The sequence below is a fragment of the Chamaea fasciata genome, unplaced genomic scaffold (assembly GCF_029207755.1).
Source record: "Chamaea fasciata isolate MVZ Bird 193981 ecotype frontalis unplaced genomic scaffold, bChaFas1.0.hap1 SCAF_22, whole genome shotgun sequence".
Classification (NCBI taxonomy): domain Eukaryota; kingdom Metazoa; phylum Chordata; class Aves; order Passeriformes; family Sylviidae; genus Chamaea; species Chamaea fasciata.
The window spans coordinates 4286637-4299323 of record NW_027094107.1 but is presented as its reverse complement, the minus strand read 5'-3'; the positions used below and the strand labels follow the sequence as shown (position 1 = coordinate 4299323).

The window sequence follows — 12687 nt, the reverse complement described above, 5'->3', positions numbered from 1 at the left end:
CAGCTTCCACCCCCTGCTGTTGAGTCTTCCCTGTGTCTCTCAGACTGAGCTATGCAGGTCCCCTCCCTCCCTCCTACTCACTGTTCAGCAGGCTCTCGGGCCCCTTCTGCGTGTCCAGGTTGGGCTGGTTCTGTTGATTGTAAAATCGCAGCAGACATTGCTGGTTGCAGAAGTGTTTGATTTGCCCCCGCCAGTGGATGGTTTCCAGCAGCTTCCCCTGACGCTTGCAGGCATGGCACCGAGCTGCCTAAAGCCCGCATCAGCAGGAGAGAAACAACGAGTAACTAACCACACCCCCTCCGAGTGCAACACAACTCTCCAGTGAAAGGTGCACATCGCAAGGTGCAGTGAGCTTCCCCACAGCAGTGCCCTGCCAGTGCCAGCCAGGGACTCCAGCGGTGCGAACTTCTCCCAGCAGCACTGGCCGCGGATCCAGCACTGTGAGCTTCCTCAGTGCAGTGCTCTGTCTGGCAGGATCAGCTGGGGACTCCAGCTACGTGAGCTTCCCCGTAGCAGTGTCCCGTCATTGCCAGGCAGGACTCCAGCAGTGCCAGGTTCTCCGCAGCAGTGCCAGCCAGACTCCAGCAGTGCGAACTTCCTCAGTGCAATGCCCACTTATCTGGGTGCTGTGCCCACCACAGCACTTAGCACAAGCTGCCAGTGCCAATACTGACCTTGAAGTACCAGAGCAAGTATTTGCTTTTGCAGTCTTCACTACAGAAGTCCCAGGTGCTGCCCTCCAGCTGCTCGGTGACCGCCCGCTGGCAGGTCTGAGAACAGTAGGTGCAGGTGATGCAGCACAGGCCCAGGTTCTTGGTGAAATCCTGTTTGTAAAGAAGCACACACCCTGCGGAGAAACAATAGGAGTGAAACCTTCCCAGGATGAACTGGGGGCCTCCCTGACCCAAACATGACCAGAATCCAGGTCTGCGGAGACAACAGAGCACACGCAACACACTGTAGGGAACAATCCAGCACTGGCCCCTGGGGCTGGGATAAGATGGGACCTCACGGGGACTTGCCATCTCTCACCTCCATGCTTCTAGGAAGAGTCTGACTCCAACCTCCTGTGTGCAGGAACCCAGCAGGCAGGGCAAGGCCAGGTCAGGCCAGCCCAGACGCAAGAGCGTAGAAGTGCATGATGACAGGAGGAGCGGAGCTGCCACCTGCTGTCTCCCCAGCCCCCAGAGAGAGAAAAGCTGTGAGAAGGCCCTCCCCAAGGACACAATGAATGGTAAAGATCTTGCCCTAGGGCCTGGCTGGACAGCAAGCCATCCCCACAACAGTCCTCCCTTCACTGCATGGCAAGGCTCTTGCCCCAGGGCCTGGCTAAGACAATCTCCCCTCTGTTCCTCTCCATGCTCTCTTCTCCTCCCCCAGCATGGGCTGGCATGGGGGCTCTGCCTCTCCCATGTCTTCCCCAAGTACCTTCACTGCAGAAGTTCTTCTCCACTCCGGAGAAACGGATCTTCTCATGCAGCAGCTTCTCCTGCTTGCAGTGTTCACACTGAGACACCACCCCACGCAGCCGCTTGAAGTCCTCGCAGCAGTCCTTGCAGCAGAATTGATACACCTTGTCCTGCCCAAGAGACCACAGCCAGGTCAGCCAGGCTGGCAGGAGGTTCCCACACTTATAACGGAAGCAAGAGAAAGACTACAGGGCTGAGTAAAGTCCCCAGCTCTCCTGACACAGGATTTGGCAGGAGTGATCTTCTCCTGCCCTTCTGACATCATACTGAACATCAGGAGTGCAGCACTCCGCAGTCTCCAGGCATATCTCTGCAGCTAAGGCATTCAGAGGACTGGCACAGGAGAGCAGGGAGAGGAAGTACCCCAGAGGTTCTCAGCAGTTGGCCTCCCCTTCAACATCCCCCCCAGGAGAAGTCCTCACCTGCCAGTCCAGGATCTCTGGCTTCCCGCTGAACAGATTGTGACAGTAATGGCAGTTGAGGTGGATCCCACCTTCCGGGCTGGTGCGCTGCGGGAGACAGAGACAGCTCATGGGGGGAGAGCACTTGGAGGGCAGCAGGCACCTGCCTCACACTGCCACCACTGCCACCTCCTTCAAGGCCTGCAGCCTGCCTGGCCACCTCAGACCTGCTGCCACTGTGGCGACTCAGTCAGTCCATCACATCATGTCTCAAGCTCCTGGAGAGCTGATTCTTGAGAGCAATTTCACTTTGCTTCCAGTGTGCTGGGTCCAGCTCTTCTCAGGAAGGCAAACTTTCAAGCTGCCATGCTGCTGGATTTGAAAACTTAAATGATGAGGGCTCTGCTATCTCTTCTGAGGATTTCTCTAAAAGTTCTTGAAGCACAGGTGCCTGACTTCTGTTTTCAAGATAATGCAACTTAAGAATTCAAGCAGCCTCTCATCCCATTTTCTGCTAAAATTATCTGCTAGATTAAACAGCATTTGGTGTCCTGTCCACAATGCATTTAGCATTTGGTGTCTTATCCATAAGGATATAGTTATTAATAAAGTCATTCCTGGTTTTCTTTCTGATAACCTCAGATTAGACATTCTGCACGTGCCTCAGTACAAGCGTTTTTCAAGCCCAAATTTAATTTTAGGTTTTTTTCAGAATACTTCCAATTTTTCTTCAGCATTGAAAATGAAGTGGACATTAGAGAACATCCTTCCTATATGTGCATCATTCTAGGTAGTTCTTTTGCTCCCTGGCCCTCAAACATTAACTCTGTGTTCACCTGCTTGTACTTGCAATAAATTAATCCTTCCCTATGTGGCTGTAAACTGTTCAGTATGAGCATCTCAGTTTATGTGCTGTAATTCCATGGCCTTTTCAAAATCCTTACTTTCCCAGGATTTGCATCCCCACACCACCTGAGTAAGGCTGACACAGGATCTTGCACTGAAACTGTGTTTAAGCACACATTAGGAGCAACCAGCCTTGTCAATCAATCCAATTGCTTTGCTTTCTGTGACTAGCCTGAACGCAGCAGGGGCTAACACTTCACCAGTTTCTGTTTCATCTGCTGAATTTCATCATGTTTACTTTGACTTTATTCCCAAATGATTGATGAAGATCTTGAAGTTCTTGGGCTTAACACTGATCCCCAAGAAGACATCTTGAAACAATCTCTTCAGTGTTGTTTTCTCTTTGACAAGCGTGTTCTGAGATCTGCCAGCAAGACAGTTCCTAATCCGGCTGATGCATGGGTTTATTCATATGTTTACAAAGCTGATTTTATATGGCAATATTTCAGCTTAGGTGAACTAATGAAGTCTCAGTTGGGGAAAAGGGGAAACACTGCAACCATTTAAATGGGTAGAAAGGAGGACCCTGGAAACAACTGAACTGTGCTGTGCCTGCAAAGACGGTGGAACAGATCCTTCCAGAAGCTGTGCTGAAGCACATGGAGGACAGGAGGTGACAACACAGCCAGCACAGATGCACCAAGGGCAAGTCCTGGCTGACCAACCTAGTTGTCTTCCTCAATGGAGTGACTACATCAGCTGAGAAGCAAAGAGCTAGGGGTGTCATCTCTCTGGACTTCTGTAAAGCCTTTGGCACAGTTCCCCACAACATCCTTCTCTCTAAACTGGAGAAAGGTGATTTGATGGCTGGACTGTTTGGTGGACAAGGAATTTGGTTGGATGGTTGCATCCAGAAGGTAGTGGCCAAAGGTTCAATGTCCAGATGGAGATCAGTGACAAGTGGTGACCCTCAGGGGCCTGTAGTGGGACTAGGACTGTTTCATGTCTTCATCAATAACACAGTGGATTGAGAGCATCCTCAGCAACTTTGCAGATGATACTAGGCTGAGATGTTCTGTTTTGAAATGTCTGAGGGACAGAATGACATCCAGAGAGACATGGACAAGCTCAGGCAGTGGCTCGTGGGAATCCCATGAGCTTCAACAAGGCCATGTACAAGGTGCTGCACCTGGGTTGGGGCAACCTCCAGTATCAATCCAGGATGGGGGATGAACAGATGGAGAGCAGCCCTGCTGAGAAGGACTTGGGGATGCTGGGGGAGGAGAGGCTGGACAGGACCAGCCGTGTGCACTCACAGCCCAGAAAGCCAAGTGTGTCCTGTGCTGCAGCAAAAGCCCTGTGGGCAGCAGGGGAGGGAGGGGATTCTGCCCCTCTGCTCCACTCCGGTCAGACCCCACCTGCGGTGCTGCCTCCAGCTCTGGGATTCTCCTGGACCTGTTGGAATGAGTCCAGAGGAGGGCCATGAAAATGACCAGAGGGCTGGAACAGTTCTCCTATCAAGAAAGGCTGAGAGTTGGGATTATTCAGCTTGGAGAAGAGAAGGCTCTGGGGAAACCTTTTTGTGGACATTCAATACTTAAAGGGGACTTGTAAGCAAGATGGGGACATACATTTTAGCACAGCCTGTTGCAACAGGACAAGGGGTAATATCAAAGAGAGCATATTTAGATTAGCTGTAAAGACTTTTTTTTACAATGAGGATGGTGAAACACTGGCACAGGTAGGTGCCCTAACCGTGGAAATATTCAAGGTCAGATTGGATTTGGCTCTGAGCAACCTGATCTAGCTGAGGATGTCCCTGCTCACTGCAGGGGAAGGGGAGGTTGGCCCAGATGACATCTAAAGGCCCCTTTCAACCCAAACTGTTCTATGATTCTAGTCTTATGATGTTTACAGTGCTAAAAACTCTACAGCTACACTACTAACACTATTTGTGGCCTCAGTAGGGGATTTTACTTCAAAGATTCATTAAAAAACCCCACCAACCAACCGAACAAAAAAGAAACAAAAAGAAACCCACCAAAAAAAGCCAACCAACCAAATGCCTCCCCCCACAAAAAAAACCCCATACAAACCAAATCCCAAAATGAAATTCTGCAACTGCCAGTAACTAACCCTTACCTCTAGATTCTCTACGTTTTGTCAGTTGCCCAAGACATGTCCTCGCCTAAGTTTCTCATGTCTTCCTGGCTGTTGCTTTGTTCTTTGACAACTGTACAAAACTAATACTCTTGAAGTTGCCTATGAATACCACAGACATCTCACATATGCTGAAACTTAACATCAGAAGATTAAAAATCACCAGTCAAGCCTTTGAGGATTATTAAACGAGAGGTATCCAGGCCTGCTAGTTGTAAATTTTTAGACAACACATCCTGGAAGACTTACATTTCTCAGTGACACCTGTCTGAGAGGGCAGCTCTGCCCCTTTCCACACAGCTATCAGGTGTGCACTTGTGCATTTTCTTGTGCTCTCATAAGGCCACTATATCTCAAACCACTCATGCAGCACAGCTCTGCACTGCCCTCCTGCTGGGCATAACCTGATAGACAGGAGTGAATTACAGCCCACCTTATCCCAACGGAGGATGGGGGAGATAGGGCCAAGACTGGGGTTTGAGCAATTACAGTCACTGCAACTCCTGTGCTCCACAAGAGACTTTCTTGGGAACCCTCCCTGAGGAGCTCAAGGAAGGTGGAGCCCCTGCTTAGAGTGAAAGGAGGCATGAGCTCCACGGCCCAGCCCAGCGTGAAGGATATTTCAGTACCTGGAATTTGGTCCAGCAGCTGGGGCTGCAGAACTGGTAGACAACCCGGTCTGTCTTGTTGTAATAGCAGGGTTCAGATAAACTCTTTCTGCAGAAGCTGCAGGGTCTAGGGGGACCTGATGAAACAGATAGGAATTGGTGAGGGCAGCAGCACAGGATGTGGGACTGGCTTTCTGAGGATGGCATGCAAGCTACTCACTCATCCTCAGTCTGTCAAGCTATTATCAAAAAGCAAGGGACAAGAGCACCAGGAAACTTAAGAGTACCAGATTCTGCTAGGACAGAAATGTTAAACAGATGGAGGGCAGAGTGGTTCAAGGAAGTGACCCTGGCTCTACAGGAATTTGGACAAAACAGGCTGCAATACTTGTCCCATTCCTGGACACCCCAGTACACCATGTAATGGAAAGGGCAATGCCAGCGCAATCCAGCACTACAGCTGCTCCCTGCGTTCTCAAGAACAGCAATGTCCACAACCCTCTGTATTAAGATGTCTACATACTGCAAGGGCTCTTCCCTCTGCACTTCCACTTGTCTCACTGGACTCTTCCCCAGGCTTTTACCTTCTTTTCAGTCCCATCCATAAGCAATAAACAATACCAAGGAAGGAATTAAGAGTGGAGAGGTGTTGACTCCCTCTACACAGGTGCTCTTACCAACTAAGCCTGACTGTTTCACTTTGTGGGATGTAGTGCAGCAAATGGAGCAGAACAGGCCCATCTTGCCGCTGCGATCCACGTTGGGCAGCATGTCAAAGTTCTTGCACAGCGTCTTGCACCACATGCAGGGGTAGACCCGAGTATTCTTCTGCAAACACAGAGCAGAACAGAGCTTCCAGGACACCATCACAGCTGGCAAGGTCCAGCTACCACATCACACCCCACTGCTGTGTCCACTACAGAACTGCTCTCCTGCAGTGACCACCTGATGCCAGGGACAGGCTCACAGTCTGCAGATTCAGGTGGTGGTAGCAAAAAAGCTGCCTTTGGCACTTCAACTTCTCATTTCAAAGGTAGCCTGGCAGGAATACGGAGTTTGGCAATCCTTCCAAGACAGTTAAGTGAAGACTGCTCAGGTGACAGAGCAACATATCCAGCCCAGCTTTAGGGAGACATCCAGAAGCCTAACTGCATATACCAGTGTCACTTTACCATCAGCTCACTGACTTTCTGACCCATGCTTGGGTCCATGGTGGGCCCCATGCAGATCAAATCAATTCTGTTTGCCTGCTTCAGAGTTTCTCCACAGCAATATTTTAACTGCTTTGTCAGCAATAAAAGACCAAGGGGATTCAAGTCATCTGCTACTTAATAAAATGCCCTGTGCCACACCAAGCAAAATTGCTGTGTGCCCACAGAGAAATCCCACACCCCAGGCAGCAGCCCCCACACACCTTCTTGTAACTGTTGAGACACGCAGAGTTGCAAAATCGTTTTTGCTGGCCTTCATGGAAGAGGTACTCCAGGGGCAAGCCCTTATTGTAGATATAAAGTCCACAGTTGTCACAGCAGTTCGTTTTCAGCCCCTTGGTGGCTCGGAACTTGGTGAAGCAGGCATCACTGCAGATGCGGTGAACCACGTTCCCGTTGCTGACCTCGTGCTGGATCTGCAGAGACATCACTGTTGTCACTTCCCAAACCATCACGGGCCTCCTTCCAATGCAGCTGTACCACCACATGCACAGCCCTCGGGATAGAACAGGCACTAAAACTCTGGGAAGTGCCATACTGGAAGCTGGTGTGGATTCAGGGTGGCTTCCCTTGCCAGAAGTCAGAGGAGCAACTGGGACAGCAGAGTGGCAGGAAGCAGTGAGCCTCAGGGCAAGGAAAAGCTTGGGAGTGAGCCCAAGCCAGCTCGGGGGCTGAGGCCTCACACGGCAAGTAAACCTGGCAAATGCCTGGTCTTGACCAAGCCTAAGTGCTGGGGGGCCTAAGCATTTCATCCAGGACACGGGAAGGACAAGGGATTTGTTTACCTCGCCAGGTTTGTGGCAAACACTGCAGCGGCTGGTGTCCGAGGCATCTGCAGACTGAGGTGCTGGTCTGTGCTGCTGGGCCTCGTAGAGGGAAAGGCAGACAGAGGTGCAGAACTCATGGAAAGAGCCACCTGAACCAATCTGGGCAACCACAGAGTCCTTGGTGTTCCAGATCTCCCTGGGGATCAGGAGGGGATGTGTTAGTGCAGGGACATATGTGTCCTGCCGCAAAGGGACAGGGTGGCTCACTGCAATGCACAGGACTTTCTGGTGTCCCAAAAAGTTGGCAAGAACTGTCTCACAGCAGCTTCTGTCCCAGCCCAGGGGAGTGGTGTCTGAAGACAGAGTATACAGGAGGTTGTTTTGAGGGGAAGCTGGAATATGGGGCACTAAGTCTGCGGACAGGCAGGGAAAGCAAGAATGTGAAAGGGGTGTAGGGAGCATGGGGATAGGCAGTGTGTGAAAGAAGACATGGAGCAGCAGCTGGCAGTGGGCAGCAGCGATGTGGGTGAACGAGGGCCATAGGAAGGGCACTGGCAGGAGAGCTGGGGAGCAGGTGAGTGGGGTCACAAGCATGGGAGCGCTGAGGAAAGGGGAACGAACACACACTTTTTGCAGAAGGTGCATATCTTCTTGCCAGGCGGTTTTTTTGAGAAGGTGGTGAGACAGGAGCTGGAGCAGAAGAGCTGAGGGAGCCCTTTCCTCTGGTAGGCAGTCTGGCCCTTCTGCAGCGGGGTCCGGCAGTTGGCACAGGTCATCTTGGTGAAGGTGGAGCGGGCGGCTCGCTGCGCCATCTGAGCGCGCAAGGACATCCGAGTGGAGCGCCGCGTCCGGAAAGGAACAAAATCCTCGTCGTTGGGGTCGTCCACCATCGCATCAGAGTCTTCATCAGAGACTGGAACTGCAAAGCAGCAGAGGAAGATCAGAAACCCCTCATTAGGAAGTGAGAAATTCTGCTCTGAGACACATGCTGGGATTTTCTGAGTCACCTTTCTAGAGTCCCTCCATGTACTTTGTTCCTGTCTGGGTGGAATGATAAAGGGACCCTTAAAAGAAATTCTGCTGTAACTGGAGATGAATCGAGAGGTGTTTAAACAAACAAGGCTTAAATACAATTCCTGTCTAGGAAGTCATGATATGCCAAGGTTGAGCAGAAGCCCAAAGTGTGAACTTCTACCCTGTAAGAACTGTAAGACCTGAAAGGGAACATGCTGATCACCAGATTCCAGCACAAGCAAGGAATAAAGGAGCAACACACAAATACTGGGGAATGGCAGGGTGACATTCAATATCTCAAAAAACAGACACTTCATGTACTTCTCCAGGAAAATCTCCAAGATGCAACCTTCAGACAGCCTACTCTCATAGACAAAAAGGAAGAAAGTTCCTAGGCAAGGAGATGGAAGATGGATTTCCTGGGAACACCCTCAAATTTCATCCTGTTACTTAGTGCTCGGCGCCCACACACCACTGTAAAAATACAACACTCCCCATTTTGACCTAAGTGCCCAAGAAAGCAAGGCAAGTATCCCAGGATGAAGAGCTGTGGGCTGAAAGGACCTGTCCTGTGTAGAAGGGAAGCCTTCACAGAAGTTCCAGAGTTCCCACTGTACTCACACCATGAACTACCTGCCCACAATGGATATGGGCCATTCTCTCTGGCTGAAAACAGGGATTGGCCAACCCCAGTTACTCACTGCTCTCAGAGGAGTTCACAGTTTCAGCCCTGGCAGTTTCTGATCTTCTGGGTCGTTCACTTCTTTTCTGCTCCTAGAAGACATTCAGAAAATAGTTAGGCTCACTATCAGCTAGGACAACCATGGATAAATATCACAGATCATGGTGAAGTTCCAACTTTGGGGATTTGGTTTCCCAATACCTAGGCTGAAAAAGGAAAAAGCTCCATGGATACCTTATCAGAGCTGGCAAGACAGAGGAGAGGGGAAAGCAGGCTTATAGGAATGACATTTCAGCTGAGGGTAGAAGGGACACACTGAAGCCACATTACAGCACAGTGGCAGCGCACAGGGATCACTCCGTCACAGGAGTCATACAAACTCCTCTCCAGAGGCCTGACAAGACAGCCAGTGCTCCTCACAGAGTCTGAGAAAAGCCAGCCACGCTCTGTGCTCCTGTACCATACATACTTAACTGCATTCTCCTCACCTTCTCAGCTGGCAGCTCACTTCCCTTCCCAGACAGGCTTCCTCCTGGAACAAAAGCACAGAAGAAGCTAGCACCTAACATCTTGCTTTTCTCCAAGAGCACAGGTGTTTTCCAAGCCACCCTCTGGGTCAGTCAGCACATGAAGCCTCAGCCTGTCCTGGCTATCAAGTACAGTTATAGGGTGGAAGGCTCCTAAACCCACCACCTGTAGTTGCAGATCCAAACACACAGCTTGGGAGGAGCACTGTAAGGGGGAGACCTCCCTGCATGGGGGAGGCAGGCTGGGTGGGCAGTTACCTCCAACTGCTTCTGACCAAGACTGAGCATTTCCTGGGGATGGCCAGCCTGGGCAGAGGGACTTTGCCTATTGGAAACACCTGTTGGTGACCCGCAGTTCCAGCAAAGGCTCCAGCAATGAAGAGTGTGAGCTAAGCTTATGTGCAGCCACAGCTTTACTGGGGAAGCTCCTTGCTTCCATGAGCACCAAAAATCAGTTAAAACCATGAAAGCCAGAGCAAGAGCTTCTGCACACCAGAACATTCCCTTTACACAAGAGGCTTTGCCCAAATCTAAACCATCAGAAGAGCTGGCTATTTCTATAGCAGGGGACGAGCTGGAATGCAGAGCAGACTCCAGCTTCAGCAGTGTGTAGCTGGATGACCTCCTGAGCAAAAGGAAGCCAGGTTCTGCTGAGCCAACAACTTACCTGTTGATGGTAAGGCTTCCTGTGCTTTGAGTACACTGTTTTCTTTAAGTGAGTTCTTCCCACTGTCACCCCCTTCCTCTGCCCGGTTTTCCTCCACAGGCTCAGGGGGCAAAGCTGCAGTTCTGTTGTCTGGGCTCAGTTGCACCTCTGCCTCCACTGCCAGCCCTTCCCTCTGCACAGGTGAGCTTTTCCTTGGTGCCTTCAACTTCATCTTCTTTGTTTGTTTAAGACTGATTTGGGGTGGGGGCACTGTGGGACTCGAGGACTGTGCTGTGGTTTCTTCCGTGGCCGGGGCACTGCTGAGGTCCCTGGAGTCAGGGACAGGTTGCTGGGGTGATTCAGGGGTATTGTCACCAGACAGTGCAGGAATAGCAGCAGCACTATCTTCCTTTACATCCCCAGAACAATTTTTTGGTGCATCCTCCCCTTCTTTCCCCGAGTCTGGGCCAACAGCTTCTCTGGACAGGGCAGAGGAGTCTGCTGGTCCACCCTCCACGTCCTGGGAAGGTTGTGCCTTACACAGCCCATCCAGACCCTCTGGTTTATCTGGTTCCACCAAGTCAGAAGTTTTACCCAAATCATCTAAGACACCAGGTTTCTCCAGCATATCCAAGACAACAGGTTTATCTAGAACACGGTCATTTGATTTATTTAGTTCAGACACGCTGTCTGCTTTCACTACAAGGTCCAAGTCCTCATCTGCAGTCATCTGCTTGGATTGCTCCCAGCCAGGAGGCTGAAGAACTGAAACTTCCTGGGTAGAAGCTGTTTGGGAGCCCAGGAGATCTTCACCAAACTCCATGTCAGCAGGGAGATCACCAATGAGCGGTTTGTCAGGCAAGGACAGGGGGTCCAAGGATCCTGAAAATTCACTGGAATCCATTTAGAAGATGGCAACTGGAAATGAGAGAGAGACTTTCAAGTTAATGAAAACAGTCTAACATAAAATATGAACTGTCCAGTCTTCTGAACACTGCTGGAGCAAAACAAGGCCTGGGAATGCTGCCAGGCCATAACCAGGATACCAGACACCAGCAGGTGAATCACCTCCACTTGTGAGGGTACAAAAGTCAGCAGCAGGGCGAAGTAGTTTGGTATAACAGACCTTTGGGAACTCTACAGCCCTCACACACCTCACCACAGCACAGCAGAGACTTGCTTATGCTAAGTGACACACTGGGGTATCAGAAATGGCTCAAGCACCAATTCAGGAGGCTCCACATCAATGTTCTGTGGTAATATCCCCAGCCCTGCCTTCTTCTCTATCCAAATAATCTGGTCTGTCCTTTCTCCTCATCTGTTCTTACGGAGTTAACACATTTTTAATTTTTAAAATACCTTTTTTCTCTTAAACATAAGAGGTAGAAATAACTCCTTTCAAGCCCTGAAGTGTGAGTCTTAACAAGATACAGGATGACAACATGCATTAGTCTTGTCAGAGGACAGATACAAACAAAGTTGCAGTATTAACTACAGCTACTGCATAGCCCCAAAACTACGCAGGCTAATATTCAGACATGGAACAATCGGAAAAGCTTAAGTTAGATCTAGGAGGAGTTCTGCAGAGTGGCAAGAAGAAAGGTGTTTAAAGCTCTGATGTTAAAAGCAGTCCTAAGAAGAACAAGTAGCAAGATAGACACAAGCATGGCAATGCAGAGTCAGGAAAAAAGACCAGAGTGACTTTGCAGGGCACTAGCAGTGCACTTGAACAGGAAGGTGTGATGCAGACTGCCAACCTCAGAGGGGAACTTCCAGACCAGCTCCTCATGGTTGACATTATCATAAGACAGAAAGGTCAAGACTTTGAGATGAAGCAAGTAATACAGTCTAAAACTGAATTTTAGCCCCACAAGGCGATAATGGCTGACAAACACAGAGGGAAAGGGGAGAAGGAGCTGAAGTCAGTGGGAGAAGCAGAAGTAAGGCAGTGTAAGACTTGAAGTAACATCATGTCCCCAAACAGGCTCTAAGTAAACACTACAAAAAAGGCACCTGAATCAAATGATGTGGCAACAACCTATCCTTCCCTATCACGTTAATTCCAGTTCTAAATTTAGCACTGTTTTAAGCCCTGAATGAGAAGGCACCGTACTTTTGTTTATTTGGGCTTACACTGGGTATAACTCATCTATATCAATGGAGGAGGAAGCCTGATACAGTTTAATTTATGATGGCTGTGTAACTATTTTTATATCCTTCCCTCTGAAAGGACAACCAAGTTCTCACTCAAATAGTTTATTCAGAACTAAACAGAACACAACTGGACAGAGAATGTACCCAACTTCTGAAACTTACAGGAATTTAAGGAAATCATACCAAACAACTGAATTTCAAA

General features: G+C 49.8%; 1 protein-coding gene across 4 annotated transcripts in view; it reads right to left on the bottom strand.

Annotated features, from left to right (window-relative positions):
* The window catches only part of ZMYM3 (zinc finger MYM-type containing 3), a 32761-nt gene that overhangs the window by 11427 nt on the left and 8647 nt on the right, over nt 1–12687 (bottom strand). For 2 of the 4 annotated variants that reach the window (XM_066202519.1, XM_066202518.1), the window contains exons 2-13: nt 10353–11249; nt 9647–9690; nt 9178–9250; nt 8090–8381; nt 7481–7658; nt 6899–7111; nt 6162–6312; nt 5506–5621; nt 1892–1978; nt 1429–1579; nt 675–847; nt 82–247 (exon numbers count right to left, since the gene is read on the bottom strand). In XM_066202519.1, the coding sequence (XP_066058616.1) occupies nt 82–247; nt 675–847; nt 1429–1579; nt 1892–1978; nt 5506–5621; nt 6162–6312; nt 6899–7111; nt 7481–7658; nt 8090–8381; nt 9178–9250; nt 9647–9690; nt 10353–11235 (2527 nt within the window). In that variant the 5' untranslated portion in view covers nt 11236–11249. Of the gene's footprint in view, nt 1–81; nt 248–674; nt 848–1428; nt 1580–1891; nt 1979–5505; nt 5622–6161; nt 6313–6898; nt 7112–7480; nt 7659–8089; nt 8382–9177; nt 9251–9646; nt 9691–10352; nt 11555–12687 lie in introns of those variants that run through there. The other 2 variants (XR_010723652.1, XM_066202520.1) reach the window with 2 other exon arrangements.